Source organism: Rhincodon typus, chromosome 22, assembly GCF_021869965.1.
Source record: "Rhincodon typus isolate 14 chromosome 22, sRhiTyp1.1, whole genome shotgun sequence".
Taxonomy (NCBI): Eukaryota; Metazoa; Chordata; class Chondrichthyes; order Orectolobiformes; family Rhincodontidae; genus Rhincodon; species Rhincodon typus.
Window position 1 is genome coordinate 5,061,074 of NC_063353.1, and position 20,042 is coordinate 5,081,115.

The 20,042-nt window shown below is 43.8% G+C and overlaps 1 protein-coding gene across 2 annotated transcripts in view; it reads left to right on the forward strand.

The window, feature by feature from the left end:
* The window catches only part of LOC125485795 (lamin tail domain-containing protein 1-like), a 29,567-nt gene extending 20,374 nt beyond the window's left edge, over positions 1–9,193 (forward strand). The window contains exons 8-9 of one of the 2 annotated variants that reach the window (XM_048610510.1): positions 3,071–3,239; positions 8,501–8,606. In XM_048610510.1, coding sequence (XP_048466467.1) covers positions 3,071–3,220 — 150 coding nt within the window. In that variant the 3' untranslated portion in view covers positions 3,221–3,239; positions 8,501–8,606. Of the gene's footprint in view, positions 1–3,070; positions 3,240–8,500 lie in introns of both variants that reach the window. The other variant, XM_048610511.1, reaches the window with a different exon arrangement.
* The last annotated feature ends 10,849 nt before the right edge of the window (positions 9,194–20,042 follow it).

Genomic DNA, 20,042 nt, shown 5'->3' on the forward strand with positions numbered 1-20,042 from the left:
CACCTAGACCCATCCCCTGCAATCCTTGTACCCATGGCTTACCCACCCAGCTTGCACACTATAGGGCAATGGTCAATCCACATAACTTGTAAATCTTTGGACTATGAGAGGAAACCAGAGCACCTGGGAGAACGTGCGAACTCTACATGGACAGTCACACAACACTAAAATTTAACCTGGGTCCCTGGTGTTTTGAGGTTGTAATGCTAACCACTGAGCGATCCAAGTGTTTATGTTCAGAGTTTTACCTATGCCTCCACTGTGTATATTCGTGGTTCTCAGTGAATTACAAACATAACAAGTAGATTCTTAATTCCAGATATTGTTATTGAATTCAAATTCCACCATCTGCCGTGGCGGGATTCGAACCTAGGTCCCCAAAACATGAGCTGAGTTTCTGGATTAATAGTCTAGTAATAATACCAGCAGGCCATCATCTTGAGCCTGGAGCAAAGGAAGGCCTTGTCAAGTTGCTATGACACCAACCTTCCTTCATTTCAAGTTGACACTTGGTCCAGAGTCAGCTTGAGGGCTCAAAGCCGCCAGTTTCTTTGTTGGATACAGGTGCGACTGAAAGGATGTTGGGTCTTTCTGGCAAAGTGAAGGCTTCAGACCCAAGAACCATTCTTTCTTCCCAAGACAGAGGATCAAAAATCAGCAGCAGAATTCAAAAAGGCCATACTCTTAAAGGTGGGCCAGTCATCACATTCTTAGGACTGTTCAACATCAATAAGGAGACGGTATAGAGTCTCAAAGTCTTTTGTTTTCCCGTGAACACTGGTCTCACTTTGGTAAATCTCTATGTTCAACCTCTAATCTAGTACCGGTTGCTATCAATCCAGATTAAGAGGCCAGAACATTGGGAAGCAGAACTGACCTACCCTATCTTCCACAGCAAGTACCACCCCCACACAATAGGAAACAAGCCAGGCTGACTCTAACAACAAGTTGTTGATCCCAAACTGTCATTTATGCTCACATTTTGATACCAGACTGATGGGGTAGCTCTCCCCATCCTCTGAAACTTGCAATACAACATATGACAAAAGTTCCCAAGCCACACAGTTACCTACCTTCCTTTTCTAACGCACACTGTAACCCTCTCTGGTTATGCCTAGAACCCCAGTTGAATAACTCTCTGTATCCCAGGGATGATGAGTGAGACCGTAGTTCCTAAACTCTCAGGTCAAATCATTTAACAAAGACCAGGGGCCTTTTGTTCTACACTCAACAAAGCATTCTCCACCACTGAAAGGAACCATTGTTCTCAACTCTCTCAGAACATCATTCCTCACTTGTAAGAGGCTCCGCATAGGAACATCTGGAGTAACTGCATTTAGATAGAAACATCTGGACTAATTGCATTTAGTTCAAGACACCTGGACTAACTGCTTTTAGGTATGGGCACTGCCCCTCAGGAAGGACATATTAATTTTGGGGGCTGCAGAGTGTGGACCAACCAGAATGATACAGGAACACAGAGGTTACATTATGAGGACACGATGCACAAAACAGGCTCTTACAGAATTCTCTGTATGTGAGTGAGCGAGAGTGTGTGTGTGAGTTAGAGTGTCTGTGAGAGTGAGAGTGTCTGTGTGAACGTGAGAGAGTATTTGTGAGAGTGAGTATGTGAGAGACAGTATGTATATGACACAATGTGTATGTGTGTGTGTGAGTGAGAGTGTGTGTGTGTGTGTGTGTGTGTATGTGAGAGAGAGAGAGAGAGAGACAGTGTGTGCATGTGTGTGTGTGTGTGTGTGTGTGTGTGAGACAGTGTGTGTGTGTGAGAGAGACAGAGAGTGTGTGTGTGTGTGAGACAGTGTGTGTGTGACACAATGTGTGTGTGTGTGTCTGTGTGTGTGTGTGTGAGTGGGAGTGTGTGTGAGGTGGAGGGGGCGCTGGTGGGTGGTATTGGTGGTGTCCAGGGACACAACATTAAAATTACAGGCAGGCCATTAAACTGTGATGTCAAGTAGTACTTACTCACAGAGAGGGTAACTGAGCCTTAGAAATTTTTGTTGGGTTAGTGTATTAAGGGTTATGAGAGCAGGGACAGGTAGATCCTGCTAAGGTGGAGACAAGCCATGTTCTAGAATGGCGGAATAGATCTAAAAGACTGATTGGCTTCCTCCTGTTCCTCTGCGTTTTGCATTGTGTTCGCATTATCAAATGATTTTGAGGAAGAATAAATGTAACTCCTTCTCCTGCTGTAGGCCTTTTATCCAAAATCCTGCCATCAAGGCAAGAATGCCTAACCTAGAAGAACAAAGTGTTTGGGTTAGAAGCGGGTCATTCAACCCATCGAGTCCACACCAACCTTCCTAAGAGCATCACACCCAGATCCACCCTATTCCCTGTAACCCTGCATTTCCCATGGCTAACCCACTAAATACACATCCCTGGACACTAAGGGGCAATTATTTAGCATGACCAATCCAACCTAACCTGGACATCTTTGGACTGTGGGAGGAAACCGGAGCATCCAGAGGAAACCCATGCAGGCACGGTGAGAATGTGCAAACTCTACACAGACAGTTGCCTGAGGGTGGAATTAAGCCCGGGTCCCTGGCGCTGTGAGGCAGCAGTGCTAACCACTGAGCCACCTTGCCGCCCACTTCAAGCCAAAGACGGTCTGAATGACATTCAAGATGAGGAGTGTGGAATGAAGTCTAAGTAACTGGCATGTGTTGTGCGCTGCAGCTTTTCAGCAAGATGTGGCTCGTTCTTTGAGTTAGGGAGACAAGATGGTCCAAAATGCCCAAAATGGGATCTCCATAAACCCAGGAGGATATTCTAGACATCTGGTGGTGAGAATAATGTTGAATGAAGACAGATGGCTAACTATTCTCGCCTACTCTTCACTCCAGTGATTCCACTACCAATTTTCTTTAACCAAATGAATGCATTCTTTCCTCCTTGTTTACACAGGTTTGACAGAATGGCCTCCTCCTGAGCTCCCTTGCTCTCCGATTGCCTGGCAAAGGCTGTGTGAGACGTTCTCAGTGATCTTAAACTGTGCAGTTGAGTTTACGTCAGAGAGTTTTCACCGGTGTTTTCTCATTATTTACAGAATAGCTCAGGGCAACAGAAAAACTTTCTCCCGGGGGCCTTGCCATCCCGAGCTCATCAAAAGTCCTCAGCCATGCAGCTTTTACAGTCCATGCAGAACCTGGCATTCCAGCCCCCGATGCCTCGTCCTCCCCCAGTTGCATCCTGGTGAACCATGATCATTACTCCAGGTCAGGCTTTGAAATATTTAAGATTTCTGTACCTATACATGGGAGAGAGAGAGAAATATTACGTGCATATATTTATACGACATTCAGCTTACAAGTGAACTTCACTTTTGAATTTAATTCTAGTGCGAAGTGGTACAGGAAAGTTCTGTTCCCAGCTTGGACATTTCCCTCTCAGCTGGTTGAAGCCAGTGCTGGTGGATCAGGGTCATCAACATTTCACAATGCATTCAAAGAATGAGCCACATTTTGCCGAGAAGCTGTACTATAAAATATGTGCCAGTTATCATAGAATCCCTACAGTGTGGAAGCAGGCCATTCGGCCCATTGAGTCCACACCAACCCTCCAAAGAGCATCCCACCCACCTCCTCTATCCTGCATTTCCCATGACTAATCTACCGAGCCTCAACATCCCTGGGTACTATGGGCAATTTCTCACAGCCAATCCACCTCGCCTGCACATCTTTGGACTGTGGGAGGAAACCTACACAGACACAGGGAGAATGTTCAAACTCCACATAGACAGTCACCTGAGGGTGGAATTGAAACCAGGTCCCTGGTGTTGTGAGGTAACAGTGCTAACCACTGAGACACCATGCTGCCCTTTTTTGTTAAAAATAACTTTTTGAATTTATGTAGACACAGGCCAGCTAACAATATGGGGCACTGCCACATTGGTGAGATATTGCTCAGCAATGACTCCACAGTTGATGGTGGGTTAGGCAGGATTTTAGTCACACATTGATGGGTTTTCGCACTATACCCTAGGGCAACGGGGATGCAAATTATGCTAATTATTCTTGCCATCCCTGACTTGCTATTTACTTAAATATAACTCTGAAGAAGTTAGACAGCCCCCTGATAGCAAAAACTGAAGATGCTGGAGTCAGAGATAATACAGTGTGGAGCTGGAGGAACACAGCAGGCCAAGCAGCATCGGGGAGCAGGAAAGTTGACATTTCAGGTTGGGACCCTTCTTCAGAAATGGGGAGGGGGAAGGGAGCTCAGAAATAAATATAGAGAGGAGGGGTGGGGATCACAGGGTTGCAGTGGGAGAGACATCCACTGAGGTCTTTACTTAGACTTCCTCCCAAACTCCTTAGCTCAAATATTCACAATCAAACTGTCCTTTGCTTGAAGTGTGAGCTGTTAGTAGCTGAGGGCGTTGAGGCATCTGGTGCTTTAGCAAACGATGCAACTGGCCGCCTAGCTGTTCAATCAACGATCTTTTCAAGGATTGAGAAAGAAAGAATTTGGCCTTTATTTCAAAGAGAATGGAGTTTAAAAGTAGGGAGGTTTTCCTAAAACTATACAAGGCACTAGTCTGACCACAATTTTGAATCCTTAACTAAGGATAGATATACTAGCACTGGAGGCAATCCAGAGAAGGTTCACTGCTGATGCCAGATACGGAGGGACTGTCTTATGAGGAGAAGTAGAGAAGATTGGGCCCGTACTCACTGGAAGAATGAGACGTGACTTTTTTGAAACATAAAACATTGTTAGGGAACTTGAGAGGTTAGGTGCAGAAAGGTTGTTTCTCCTTGTGGGACAGTCTAGGACCAGACAGCATCAACTCAGAATAAGAAGTCACCCATTTAAGACTGAGATGAGGAGGAATTTCTTCTCTCAGAGGGTTGTGAGTCTCTGGAACTCCTTGCCACAGAGAGAGCTGTGGGGGTAGAATCCTTGTGTAAATTTAAGACTGAGATAAATTCTTGTTCATTAGTGGAGTCGAGGGTTACAGGGAAAGGGCAGGAAAGTGGATGTGAGGAATGTTGGATCAGCCATGATCCTATTGAATGGTGGAGCAGGAGCTGAACAGCCTACTCCTGTTCCTGTTTCTCCTGGTCTTTATAGATTTATAAATTGGCAATCTAAATCCAAAGGATTATAATTTACGGTGCACGGTTTCATTATTTGTGCTTTAATCGTGTGTTCAGATGTCAGTAATTTTCAATGAGGGTGTGCCTGTTGATCTGGTTTCTCCTGCACATTTGTTAGTTCCTAAAGCTTTCCCCTTTTATATTCCATTACCCTTCCTACACTTTCTCCTGCATAGCAGGGGGCCACCTAGAAAATTTGTCAGCTGGAAAAGAAATTCAATATCCTTTTCACAAGGTGATTGATGCCCCATGATAGTACACTCGTGCTGATTACAGAACAAGACCAGAGATTGCAAAACCACTTGCAGAAGTTTGTTTTTACCAAAACACAGAAAACTGATATCCAACCTTTTCCATATGCTCTCTTAAAATCCTTACACACACACACCAAGCTCTCTCTCTCTCTCATCTCAACAGACAATCAGTTTTTTATTATCCTTCCAGTCCAACAAATTACAAAACACTACTGTGGTCTGCCAATATTGTCATTCTATCAAGTGAAGTTCAAGTATGGATAAGAAGAGATCCAATAGGAAATAGTTTAATTTTATTTTACTTGCGCAGCAATGCTGCCTGACCTGTTGTGTTCCTCCAGTTCCACACTGTGTTATCTCTGGCTCTGGCATCGGTAGTTCTTTCTATCTCTGACATTTATGAGTGAGCCTGTTTGGCTAGTTCAGTTTCTGGTCACTGGTGATAATGGGGGGATCCAGTGATGACAATGCCATTGAAGTGGCTCACAAACACAGAAATCAACCAATAAGCTGCCAACTAACCTGTTACATAAATAGATCCCATCATTAACACATGGATGTATGGGGGACAGCGTGATTATTGGCCCGAATAGAACCTGTCCCGACTTTTGTTTCTGTTCTGCAGAACAGCAGCTACTGTAGTATCATAGAATCCCTACAGTGTGGAAGCAGGCCATTCGGCCCATTGAGTCCACACCAACCCTCCGAACAGCAGCCCACCTAGACCCAACCCCCTACACTATTACTGTAACCCTGCATTTCCCATGGCTAATCCACCTAACCTACACATCTTTGGACTGTGGGAGGAAACTGGGACACCTGGAGGAAAACCACACAGACACAGGGAGAATGTGCACAGTTCACACAGACAGTCACCTGAGGGTGGAATCAAACCCAGGTCTCTGGTGCTGTGGGGCAGTCGTGCTAACCACTGAGCCGTCCTACGTTCAGATGTTCAGTAATAGTTGATAGAGGGTGGTTGATCTTTATCAGTTTGACACCCAGGTAATGAATTGAAAACCAACCCCCAGCAGATTCTAACCCAGGCTTCCTGTAACAAAGTGGCACCATGAAGCACATATTCAGGTGGAAACACGCAGCTCCATTTACCCTTATAACACTGGAACATCTGATACTCACTTTAACATCCACTGGACAATGCTAGGCACATGTTATTATGTTTCCTTGTGTGAATTTCTGCGAGTCTGGGATTTTTCAAAAGCAAGAAAATATCTAAAGATGTATTAAATATGTTCTTCAATTAACGGTAATTCTCCAAATTTAGAAAGAAAAAGTATTTGCATTTCCATAGCACCTTTCACGACCTCAAAGTATGTTAATTAGTTCACAGTGTGTGTCTCTCACTGGCTGAGTGAGCACCTACAGCCCATGTTAATTGGCCTGGAGAAGGTGGTGGTGAGTGGCCTTCAGAATTGCTGCAGTTCATGGGGTGGAGATTCACCCACAGTGCTGTTAAGGAGGGAGTTTTCCAGGATTTGGTCCCAGTGACAGTAAAGGAACAGAGATATATTTTTGAATTGGGATGAGTGTGACTTACCTGTAGGTGTACCCATGTATCTGCCGCCCTTGTCCTTCTAAATGGTAGAGTTTGGAAGGTGCTGTAGGAGGGGCATTGGCAAGTTGCTGTAGTATAGCTTGTAGAAAGTACACACTGCTGTTCCTGAGTGTCAATGATCGAGGGAGTAAATGTTGAAAGTTGTTGATGGCGTGCCGATCGGTCTTTGTCCTGAGATAGCAAGAATTGCAGGTGCTGGAGTCGGAGACAACACAGTGTGGAGCTGGAGGAACACAGCAGGCCAGGCAGCACCAGAGGAGCAGGAAAGTTGACATTTCGGATCTGAAGGGTCGACTGAAGAAGGGTCCCAACCCAAAACGTCAGCTTTCCTGCTCCGCTGATGCTGCCTGGCCTGCTGTGTTCCTCAAGCTCCACACTGTGTAGTCTTTGTCCTGGATGGTTTCCTTTCGGACAAATGGAAAGGATTCTATCACACTTCCCTTGGAGATGGTGGATAGGTTTTGGGAAGTCAGGTCAGTTGCTCACCACAGAATTCTTAGATCTGATAGTAGTCACTGTATTTAGCCTCAACAATTTTACAATTTATAACAATGAGTTGGATTAACGGGCTAAATGTAATGTACTCAAATTTGTTTGTGATGCCAAAAGTGATGGGAAAGCAAATTTTGAGAAGGAGGCGAAGGGTTGAAGTGCGGGGTATTATTTAAACAGAGAGAGACTTCAGAATGCTGCAATACAGATGAATCTGGGTAATCCCTGACACGAATCTGAAGAAATTAGCATTCAGGCACGGTGAGTGATTAGGAAGGAAAAAGTAATGTTGGCCTTTATTACTAGGGGTTTGGCCTATAAAAGTGACAAAGTCTAGCTACAACTGTGCAGGGCATTAATGGGACAACACATGGAGTACTGAGTACAGTTTTGGGTTCCTTTTTTAAGGATGGACATATTTACATTACAGTTCAGAGAAGCTTCATGGTGTTGATTGTTGGGACAAAGGAGTTATCTTATCAGGAACACAAAGCAGGTTGTTCCTAGACTATGTATTGTACTTTGGAAGAATGAAAAGTACATAAAACGCGTTGAGGAGGCTTAAACTGAGAGGAAGTTTCCTCTGGTGGGGGAATGTAGAACAAGGGGCACAGTTTCAAAACAAGGGGTCGTCAATTTAATACGGAAATGAGGAGAAATAGCTTCTCTCTGACAGAGGTCATTCATTTTTGGAATTGCATATACCCAGGGAGCTGTGGATGCTGGGTCATTGAAGATATTGAAGACTGAGTTAGTTTTGATCTGCAAGGAAGTCAAGGGTTATAGGGAACGGGGAGGAAAGTGGGGCTAAGGCCATAAACAGATAAGCATGATCTTCTTGAATGGTGGAGCAGGCTGAAGGGGTTGAATGACCTACTTGTTAAGTGCTTATATTTAAATGGTATCTAGACAAATGGATGAAAGGGGAAGGAATTGAACAATATGATGATGGGGTGTGACAAAGTAAGTTGGAATAGGTTTGTGTGCAGCATTAAACAGCAGCAGGGAGCATTTGGGCTGGCAATTCTATGTAATGGTGTCTTGTTGTTTTTCAGCCTTATCATCGAGGTGTGCTCTGCATGAATCCATCTCCATCTGCCTCACCTTTGCAACTGTTTTATGCCAAGGCTTCTAGCAATATCGTCGTCCCCAAACAGGGCCCGCTGGGTCCCACAGCCCTCTCTAACCTTTAAAATGAATTTCAGCAATATCGCTTTCTTGAAATTAACACCCTCTGTCAATCTGTGCATTTGAAACTTGAAGAATAGCTTGAAACCAAACAAGGAGTGTGAAATGTATTTTTTTTAATGTGACAAATTGGTGTTTGAAATCTGAGTGTAAAGGATCTGGATAGGTCCTCCTGTTAATACTGGAGTGTGTAGTGTTTAAATGATAATTACAGTTTGCAGAAGGAACTGAACAGGAAACACCCCTCAGTAATGACCCGATTTGGAACTGGAAGGACGTGCCTGAGTCTATGGCTGGTTTATCAGCGAGTGAGGTACCCAATAGCAACACAGTTCAGAGCCTAGACATTCAGGAGTTCCTGTTGCTGGGTTGTTACTTGTGGAATTGTGGGATACCTTTGCCCTGTGGGCACTGGTGAGGTCACCGTTGGATCAGTGCCCACACTACATCTCACTTCATTTCCACTGTTTTTAAATGATAGCATCAGGAAGAGGCGGAGGGAAATTAATAATGGCCAACAATAGGGGAGGGAGTTGGTAGCCTAGATCGGGAATTGACAGTCATGGTGGGGAGGTGATTCAGAATCAGTAACTCAGATGAACTTGTAGCTAACCGGTTTTGGTTGTGGAGGGAGGGGGTGTGTAGCGGGGGTTAGCGGTTTGGCCTGGGGAGGAGAAGAGGTGAAATCTTTGGCTGACATGGATGGATGGTGAATTGGTAGCTTGTGGAGCAGGGTAGGAGGCAGGAAAAGAGGTTTTGTCTTTAAAAGTCATGGTAAAGAGGAGCTTGCTACTTCTAGGTCGATCTTCAGGGTACGGGTGAAGGGTTGGTTGTCTTTCCTGTAGATCAGACTACATTGTAAAGGGTTAGTTCAGCACGTCAGAAAGTGGGATCATTCAATGACTGAAAATGGTTCCTAAGTAAATCACAGAAGTCTCATTCCTATAAATAATTCCAGCTTTAAACATTCCCAACATGCGTTTCTTTGTCAGTGAATCCACCTCATTTAAAATGGAGGGCAGTGCAACTGCCATCCCACCATACAGGTAGCTCAGTAGACTGGTTACCACCTGAATCTGTGAACCTTAGTGCAGTCCATCCCCATCACCACTACACCAAAGAACGTCAAGCATGAGAGGGACCTCATAGAGACCTATGACCATCAAACAGGACTGGAAGGAGTAAACATGGATGTTCCTGATGGTTGGGGGATGGAGTATCAGTCTAAAGATACATTTAGGACTGAGATGAGGAGAAATTTCTTCATCTACAGAATGGTGGCCCTGTGGAATTCATGACCACAGAAAGCAGTTGAGGTCAAAACATTGAATGTTTTCAAGAAGGAGTTAGATATAGTTCTTAAAGCTAAAGGGGTAAAAGGGTATGGGGGAGAAAGCAGAAAGAGGGGACTGAATGGGGTGATCAACCAGGGTTATGTTAAATGGTGGAGCAGGCTTGAAGGGCTGAATGGCCTACTTCTGCTTCTCTGCTCTATGTTTCCATGTCAACCATTTCATTATAATTTGTCTTGAAATGACCAGTTTAGAGTCTGGATTTTGATTGTTCCAGTCAAGGGTTATTCTTACAAAACAAGGCCCATAGTTATTTTCAGGAATTAGATGAACTGCATTCGAATGATAAGAATCACTGCCTTCACCAAAGAGATTTTGATCTTTTTCTTGCTGGGTGTATGAGACAAGATCTTTGGTTGAAGGAATGTAAAGAAGTTCCAAAAAAAAGGTGCTCCTTCCTGCTTCTAGAGTTGGGCTTCTGTTCTTCCAGGAACATGTAGAAAGTAATCAGGAACAAAAGCAGAAGTTGCTGGAAAAGCTCAGCAGGTCTGGCAGCATCTGTGAAGAAAAAATCAGAGTTAAAGTTTCAGGTCCGGTGACCGCCCAAAAAGTTAACTCTGATTTTTCTTCACAGATGCTGTTGAGCTTTTCCAGCAACTTCTGTTTTTGTTCCTGATTTACAGCATCCGCAGTTCTTTTGGTCTTTTTTTAGAGAGTAATCGGGTTTGGAGAAATGTGATGTCACAGCTCCAACTGGAAGGCTATTAAACCCTAGTTAGAAATTCAGTTTCTTCAGAGTTTTGAGCCCTGACAGAACAGCTCATAACTTTTAGTGTGAGCTGGAATTCTGGGACTCCCTCCTTTCTGGCTGGATCTAGGGCAGCTTGCTATGTCTTGGAAATCTGTTCTGCTGTACTGTCCTTCAGTCATTACAGTGAGACAATCAGGGTACAAGTGCGACAGTGGGAGTAATAAGTGTCAGTTTTTTTTTAGATTGGTCTGTGCTTTTTGCTACATGTTGAATGTTTCTGAAAATGTTTGCTTTATGTTTGATCTGAATAAAAAGATGTCCTTTTAAGAATGGTGTGGTACTTTCATAGTCTTGCAGTACATAATAAATATAAACATTCTTAATGCCATTCACTGGCTTAATAAATACTTGTTCAATTACTGAAGCAATGGTTAACAGAGTGATACAGAAGCAGCCTGTGCTTAATAAGGTTTGTATCTATTTCATTATAATGTAAAGAAACAAGAACTCATACTTGTCCTGTTCTAAGTTGCTTTGCTTTTTCAAACACAGGATTATACAGCTGTGAGCACCAACAGAATGCAATCTCTTTACAAACCCATGTTACACAATCCAACATGAACATTCAGTCAAATCAGACCACACTATTCCATTAGCTGATTCACGATCACTAAGTTCATGATTCACTTACAGAACCTCATCTATCGTGTTTCTCAATTCCAGCGTGACTACAACAAATAGTGGCTCACTCAAAACTCTTACACCAAGTCTATTTTTAGTCTCTACATTCCAGGCAGAGTAATGTTTAAGCACAATACGGGAAAAAGAGAAAGGTTAAACTTCAGGTAAACACACAACAAAGAAAGTACACTTACTGTATATCCAGCTATCATGGTTATGTGGTTCCTTTAAGCTCTTCAATTACTTTATCACTGAAACAGTGTCCAAAACAGCATGTGTCAAGTCCTCAAGGCGTGACCTTTACACTTTCCTTCAACATCTCAATTTTGCCTTTTTACTAAAGCACTCCTGTTCAGCTCTTTTAACTCACTGGGTGCTGTGATGGGTAATTGGAGTCTCACACCTTTGCAAAACCTCAGGATGTCTCAGTAGTGTTTTCCAGCTCATTGAAGAACAGGATGAAATTTTATAGGAGGCTGAGTGACATGGGCTACGGTAAGGTGTGTGACAGAATAGGTGACAAGTACAACAAGGCCCGTCTCAACATCAAGATCCTCTTACTCCATCTTTTTTGCTTTTCATAAGTGATGGGATGAGATTCTCACCTGGTATCAGAGATTGATAGTCATTATTGATTGTAAAACCCCTTGTTAACACAACTCAAAAGAGTAATATTGAGATTTTACCAAACAAACTAGACAGTGGGAAAACTGGAGAAGGAAACTACCTGGTGGATTTGGCTCACTGCTTGCTCTGAACCACCTTCATAAAATCACAGAATCCCCACAGTACAGGAAGAGACCATTCAGACCACCAACCCTCCAAAGAGCATCCCATCCAGACCCCATGTTCCATCCATCTAGCCTGCAATCCCTGAACACTACAGGACAATTTAGTATGTCGAATTCACCTAACCTGCACATCTTTGGACTATGGGAAGAAACTGGAGCACCCAGAGGAAACCCACACAGACAGGGGGAGAATTCGTCTGCAACTCCACACAGGCAGTCACCCAAGGCTGGGATCAAACCGGGATTCCTAGTGCTGTGAGGTGGCAGTGCTAACTGCTGAGCCACCATATTGCTCCATGTTGCCTATGACCAAACTGCAGCCCAGGGCAAAATCCTTGGGCATCAACCACAGACACTCCTCATCCATGGACTTTGGCATCGTGACTATCCTGGCACTTTCACTATTCACTGACAGTGCACTCTGGAGGCAGAGACTGACATTGCAGGGCACATCAGCAATTCACATGTGGTATGAATGTTGGCCGGACCGCCAGGGAGAAGCCCATTGTCCTTTAAGTGATTACTGCAAATCTTTTGCAATTAACTGTGAGGACAGATAGGGCATTGGATTCAAGTGTCTGAACTGAGCAGTGCTCCTCAATAATCCTCTGAGGAATCATTCTCAACTGTAGGAAATTTGGAAATCCAAGTACATTTCTGAAAAGTATGGAGGAAAACAATTTATGAATATAAATCACATGCTCACATGATTTAAGTCTCTCACCCCTAGATTCCAAATGCATCAATTTAACAGTAATATTTACATATTTTCAGTGAGCTAACAGCACTGAGCAAGTGACAGTGGGAAAATTCAGGCCATGACATATTTGTGTGAATCTGAAAAATGCTACGTAGTCTGAAAGATTATTAGAATAAAACACCGGAAAGGAAAACTTATTGCATTTGTTATGGACTGAAGAATAAAACCTTTGATGCAACATTCTATTCAGATCAGACCCATTCGTTAAATGGAGATAGAACATAGAACATAGAACAGTACAGCACAGGATCAGGCCCTTCAGTCCACGATGTTGTGCCGTACATGATTTTGATTTTGATTTTGATTTTATTGTCACGTGTACTGAAATACAGTGAAAAGCTTTGTTTATGAGTAGCAGATCACAGCAAGCAAAGGATGTACAGATCAAAAAACTTACAGGCACAGAGGTTACATTGCAGGTTACATTATTTGAGGCTAGAGTCCATTCAACAGTCTGAGAATGGCTGGGAAGAAGCTGTTCCTGGACCTGCTTGTGTGTGTGTTCAGGTTTCTGTATCTTCTACGTGGCGGAAGAGGTTGTAGGAGATCATTACCGGGGTGGGATGGATCTTTGACGATGTTGGCCTCCTTTCTGGGGCAGCGAGCCATGTAAATAGAGTCCATGGATGGAAGGTTGGCTTCCGTAATGGTCTGGGCTGTGTACACCACCTTCTGCAGTTTCTTGTGGCCTGGGCAGAGCAGTTTCCATACCAGGCCATTATGCACCTGGACAGTATGCTTTCAATGGTGCATCTGTAGAAGTTGGTGATGGTCCTTATGTACATGCCAAATTTCCTGAGCTGCCTATGGAAGAAGAAGCATTGTTGTGCCTTCTTGACTGTCACATTTACATGGGAAGTCCAGGACAGGTTGTCGGTTATCATCACTCCGAGGAACTTGATGCTCTTCACTCTCTCAACCTCAGTTCTGTTGATGTAGATGATGCCAAATTAAACTTGCCTCTTCTGCCTGCCCTTGGTCCATATCCTCCATTCCGTGCATATTCATGTGCTTGTCTAAAAGCCCCTCAAATGCCCCTGTCATATCTGCCTTCAGCACCACCCCTGGCAGCGCATTTCAGACCCCTTCCATTGTGTAAAAAACTTGCCTCTCACATCTGCTTTGAACTTTCACCCTGTTACCTTAAATGCATGCCCCCTAGTGTTAGACATTTCAACTCCAGGAAAAAGATACTGATTGTCAACCCTATCAATGTATCTCATAATTTTATAAACTTCTATCAAGTCTCCCCTCAGCCTCTGCCACTCAAAGAAACAACCTGAGTTTTTCTAGTCTCTCCTGATAGCTCACACCTTCTAATCCAGGCAGCATCCTGGTAAACCTCTTCTGCACCCTCTCCAAAGCCTCCACATTCTTTCTATAATGTGGTGACCAGAACTGAACACAATATTCTAAGTGTGGCCTAACCAAAGTCTCATAAAGCTACAACATGACATCCTGACTCTTGTACTCAATTCCCCAGCCAATAAAAGCAAGCATGATAAATAGACACTATCCAGCAGAAACTATAACTAAGACACAGAAAGAAATAAAAATGAATAAATGGATAGAAACAATGAACACTCACTTATGTAGCACTGGATGTGCTGCAGGACATTGTGCAAGGTGTTATTCAAATGCTTTCATTATCATGCTTCATTTCTAGGAGTCCAGGCCAATGCTCTTGGGACATTACTTCAAATCCCATGGTGGTAAATGGTGGAATTTAAATTCAATAAATAAATAACTGGAATTCAAAGTTAGTCTCATTGTGATCATGAAAACTACTGTTGTAGTTGTACAATTGATGGAAAAACCCATCTAGTTCAATAATGCTGTTTAGGGAAGGAAATCTGCTGATCTTACCTGGTCTGGCTTATGTACAGATTCAAACTTTTAACTAAACAGACCTTTGAGTATAGGAGTTAGTACATCATGTTGAGGTTGTACAGGACATTGGTGAGGCTGCTTCTGGAGTACTGTGTCCAGTTCTGGTTGCCCCATTATAGGAAGGATATTAATAAGCTGGAGAGGGTTTAGAAGAGATTTACCAGAGTTGTAAGGAGAGGTTGGATAGGTTGGGATTTTTTTCCACTGGAGCGTAGGAGGTTAAAGGGTGGCCTTATAGGGATTTATAAAATTATGAGGGGCATAGATAAGATGAATGGCAGGAGTCTTTTCCCTAAGGCGAGAGATTTCAAGACAAGGGGGCATATTTTTAAGGCAAGAGGAGAATGATTTAAAAAAGACATGAGGGGCATTTTTTTTCACTCAGAGCATGGTTTGTGTAAGGAATGAACTCCCAGAGGAACTGGTGGACACAGGTACATTTACAACATTTAAAAGACATTTGGATAAGTACATGAATAAGAAATGTTTGGAGGGATATGGGCCAGGAGCAAGCAGGTGGGACTAGTTTAGTTTGGGATTATGGTCCACATGGTCTGGTTGAACAGAAGAGTCTGTTTCCGTGCTGTATGACTCTATGAATTGAAATGGCCTATAGCAGGGCAATTAGAGATGGGCAACAAAGGCTGGCTTGCAGGTGATGCCCATGTTCCATGAAAGGACAAAAAAAAAATGCCTTGGGACAGCCTAAATATTCACAGCCTTTTCAAGTGCAGGCAGTCCCCAGATTACGAATGAGTTCTGCTCTCAAGCATGTTCGTAACTCGACAATATAAAATAGGTGTTTGCAAGAATAAGCAAAAGTTCGCATGTGGGATCTTTAAAATTAACATTAATACATCCCTGCATGGGATGTAAGTGCATGTGTTTGTAAGTTAGATGTTTGTACATTGGGGACTGTCTGTAATGTTCCAATGTACACAGTTACCAATTTTCACGGATCCACAGACAATGCAATAACTAATCGGCATTAGTGATATTTGTTCAGTGATAAATATGGATAAGGTGACAAGGCAAATTCTCCGCCTCTTCTTCCAATACACAGCCGACAGCACCATAGTTTATGGCTCCATCTGAATGACAACACTTCTGACAGAGCAGGGCTCCCTCATCCAAGTGTTGGCCCCAGTCATGTACTCAAGCCTTGGTGAACCCAGACCATTCTGCCTAGACTGCTAACACTGGGTAGGTAAGTATATCCATCGTTTTGTCTTAAAGTGTCTTCTGCCGATTAACTAAAAATAAAAATCCCTTTTTTACTGGTCTGTAAATTCAGAATGCAGAAATCATGCAACATGGTTGAGGCACATTTTACTGTATCTCACCTACTTTTATCTATTCTGACTTTTTTTTGTGTCAAAGATGCAAACTGTAGCCTCTGCCACAAGCTGATTGACGTTTTTGTAGAGATGGACAACATTGGTATGGTCCCACCCCCTTCCCAAGGGGATGAAGGGCTTAATTTAGTGAAGGAACTCCATCTTGTGGCCAGCGAAAGAATGCCGCCCATATACTGGCGAACATAAATTTTGTAGGAGATACTTTCATCCCGCAGTTGTATGAGGTGTAATACAAGTCAACACCCTGTACAGATCTCTATCTATACAGACTTATTACTGGACAGGTCCAAACCTTGGGCAGAAATGTGGTCTTTTTCTTTTAAATGGATGAATAGAATAGTATATTCAGTGTTTACTTTGTGAGCACATCTTCACAGTTTAACCATTCTGGTATGATATTGCTATACAATGTGAATAAAATTTGAAAACACGTCAGCATATGTCATTGGTTTTTCTTTCAATTGCAACAGCCTAGAACCAACAATGATTGTTTACATTGGTATGTGACTCAACTTGCTCTCGCGTATCCTTGGAGACTGGTTATGTGCTTACTAAATACTACCAAGCTCCTCTCCAATCTACAGGTACGACTAATGCCTCTGAACTTAGTTTCTGCACTTCAGAAAACCTGGAATAGAGTTTCCTTGGGAATTCCTTAGGCGATCTGCTGTCGAAACTCTGGCATGAGATTGAAAGTCACTTTCCCCAGAGTGAATGAAGATTGAAGAATGAAAACGTTACCTTTTTAATACCACTTTCACCACCTCAGCAAATCCCAAAACATTTTGTAACAGACGAGTTTGATCTTAAATGTGCCACACTGCTAACAAGAATGTGTGCAGCAAGCTCCCACAAGTAACTGGGATGATCAGGAAGATTTGTTTTAGTAATGCTGTTGAGGGACAAATAACATATAATGGTGGAACATGCAATACAGAAGGGCTACCTTCATCCCATGTGACTGCGGCAGCACTCCTCTGCCCAGTCCTGCAAATATTTTCCTTTCTGCCACTTATCAGGTGTCCAGTTGAAAGGTAATATTGAACATGCTTCGGCCAACCTTTCAGGCTGCGCATTCTGGGAGCAGAATTTTAGGAATAGCCCCTACCGGATGGTTCCAGACCATTTGTGACTCAGGAACCCCACTGACCCAGAGCATCCCATCTCCTGGTTCCCCACCTGAACAGAGAGAGCAGGCAGGCAGGATGAAGAATCCATATCTCCAGGCGACTATTTCTCATGCAAGGGGCCACAGGTTACATAGGCCTGTCCAAACCTTGTCTTGGATTTCCAAAACAGCAGCAATCAGAAGAATGGAGAAGAGACCTTGGAAGACTCCCTCTGCCCAATCCCCCCATCTTTTTTTAATTAATTTGTGCATGGGATATTGGCATCACTGGCTGAACCTGCATTTATTGCCCATCCCTAATTGTCCAGAGGGCAGTTAAGAGTCAACCACATAGCTGTGGGTCTGGAGTCCCATGTGGTCCAGACCAGGTAAGGATGGCAGTTTCCTTCACTAAAGGACAGTTGTGTTTTTCCAGCAATCGAGAATGGGTCATCCCTAGGCCAGTGTTTTTTAAAATTCCATGATTTTTACTGAATTCAAATTCTGCCTTCTGCCCTGGTGGGATTTGAATTCACGGGACTGGAACATTAATCTGAGGCACTGGATTATCAGGTCGGTGACGTTAATGACTGGACTACCACCATCTCCTCCAGGCACCCTCAGATGGAGATGCTGCTGGGAGACCTAAGGAGCTACAGTCAAATGAACTCTCCCAGAGACAAGAGGAAGAGGGAAACCTTTCCAACCAAGCATGGCTGGATGGAAGGGCTGAGCAAGGGCCACCTGTGCACTGTGCAGGCCGCAGGGATGGGGCCTGTGTGTGGTGGTTCTCTGAGAACGCTAAGAATGTACGGGTACAGTCTTCTACTGAGGGGAAACTGTTACACTGCAACACCTGAAATAACTCCACAGGGGCTGTTATCCCATCACCAAGCCCCCCTTTATTTACATGTGGAGATTCCTTAACACTGATCCAGCTCCTTCAGAGCCAGCCCTCAGTGTGAACAGAACCTCTGACGCTCCTGTTAATACCTGTCAGCCACGGCTCCCTGATTGGACCAGATTAACAGCCCCAATCAGGGAACTCCTATGAGGTCCACCTGGCTGTTACAATCATTACATCTCTCCCCCTCTGAGACCCAGGCTGGTTCTTGTTTCTTTGTAGCTCCTCCCGGGACATTTTAGCACTGGGTCAGATTCCACCAACTCTGATCCTGTGTGTACCAGTTAGCTGGAGTATTTGCTGAAATCTTTAAACTCTCCGTACTATGATCTGAATTCCCCACCTGCTTCAAGAAGCCCCCGTCATTATCCCGGCACCAAAGAAAACTCATGCATTGTGCCTCAATAACCACTTCCCGTTAGCTCTGACCTCCATGATTATAAAGTGCTTCGAGAGGTTAGTTATGGCTCACATCAACTCCAGTCCCCCAGCCTGCCTTGATCCCTTGCAATTCGCCTACTGTTGCAACAGGTTCACAGCAGACACCATCTCCCTGGCTGTACACTCATCCCTGGAATATCTGGATAACAAGGATACCTATGTGAGGCTCCTACTCATTGACTACAGCTCTGCCTTCAATACTATATTTCTGACCCAACTAATCGCCAAACTCTGAGACGTGGGTTTCTGCTCCATCCTCTGCAGCTGGATCTTTGACTTCCTGACCCACAGACCACAATCAGTGAGTCTAGGCAACAGCATATCCTCCAGGATAATCCTCAACACTGGCACCCTGCAAGGCTGTGTACTCTGCCCCTTACTGTGCTCCCTGTCCACTCATGACTGTGTGCCCAAGTTTTGTCTGAACTCCTTCTACAAATTCGCTGACATTACTGCTGTCGCAGACCAGATGTCAAACAATGACACAACAAAATACAGGAAAGAGATGGAGGGCTTGCTGGTGTGGTGTAAAGATAACAATGGCTCCCTCAATGTCAGCAAAATGAAAGAGTTGATGATTGACTTTAGGACACAGAGTGAAGGGCACACCCCAGTCTGTATCAGTGGTGCTGAGGTGGAAATGGTCCAAAGCGTCAAGTTCCTGGGAGTGACGATCACCAACAATCTGCCCTGGTCCACCTACATTGACGTGATGGACAAGAAAGCACAACAATGCCTCTACTTCCTCAGGAAGCTATGAAAATTCAGCATGTCCATAAAGACTCTAACTAATTTTTATAGATGCACCATAGAAAGCATCCTATGTATCCTTGTATCATGGTTTGGTATGGCAACTGCTCTGCCCAGGACCGTAAGAAACTACAGAGAGTTGTGACCACAACCCAGTCCATCACACAAGACAACCTCCCATCCATTGACTCCATCTATACTTCTCAATGTCTCGGGAAGGCAGCTAATATAATCAAAGATCCATCCCAACCTGGTTATAATCTCTTCCAACCTCTTCTGGTCAGGCAGAAGACACAAAAGCTTAAACACATGCACCTACAGATTCAAGAACAGCTTCTTCCCAGCTGTTATCAGACTTCTGAATGGGACCTCTCAAATTTCAAATTTAACATTGGCCTAGCTCTTTGTGCACCTTCTCTGCAGCTGTAACTTTGTATTCTTCGCTCTGTTCAATCACTCTATGATCTTTGTACGGTATGATCTGCCTCTGAACACAAAACAAAACCTTTCACTGGACTTAGACACATGTGACAATAATAAATCAAATTAAATCAAAAAGTCTGCTTCTGATATGGCGGCATGTAATACACAGTAGCTCACCTCTTGCACCCAGAGCAGCTCGGAAGAAATTCATTCTCTTCTTCAGGCAGCAAAGATATCGAGGCAGTCCTGTACATCCCAGA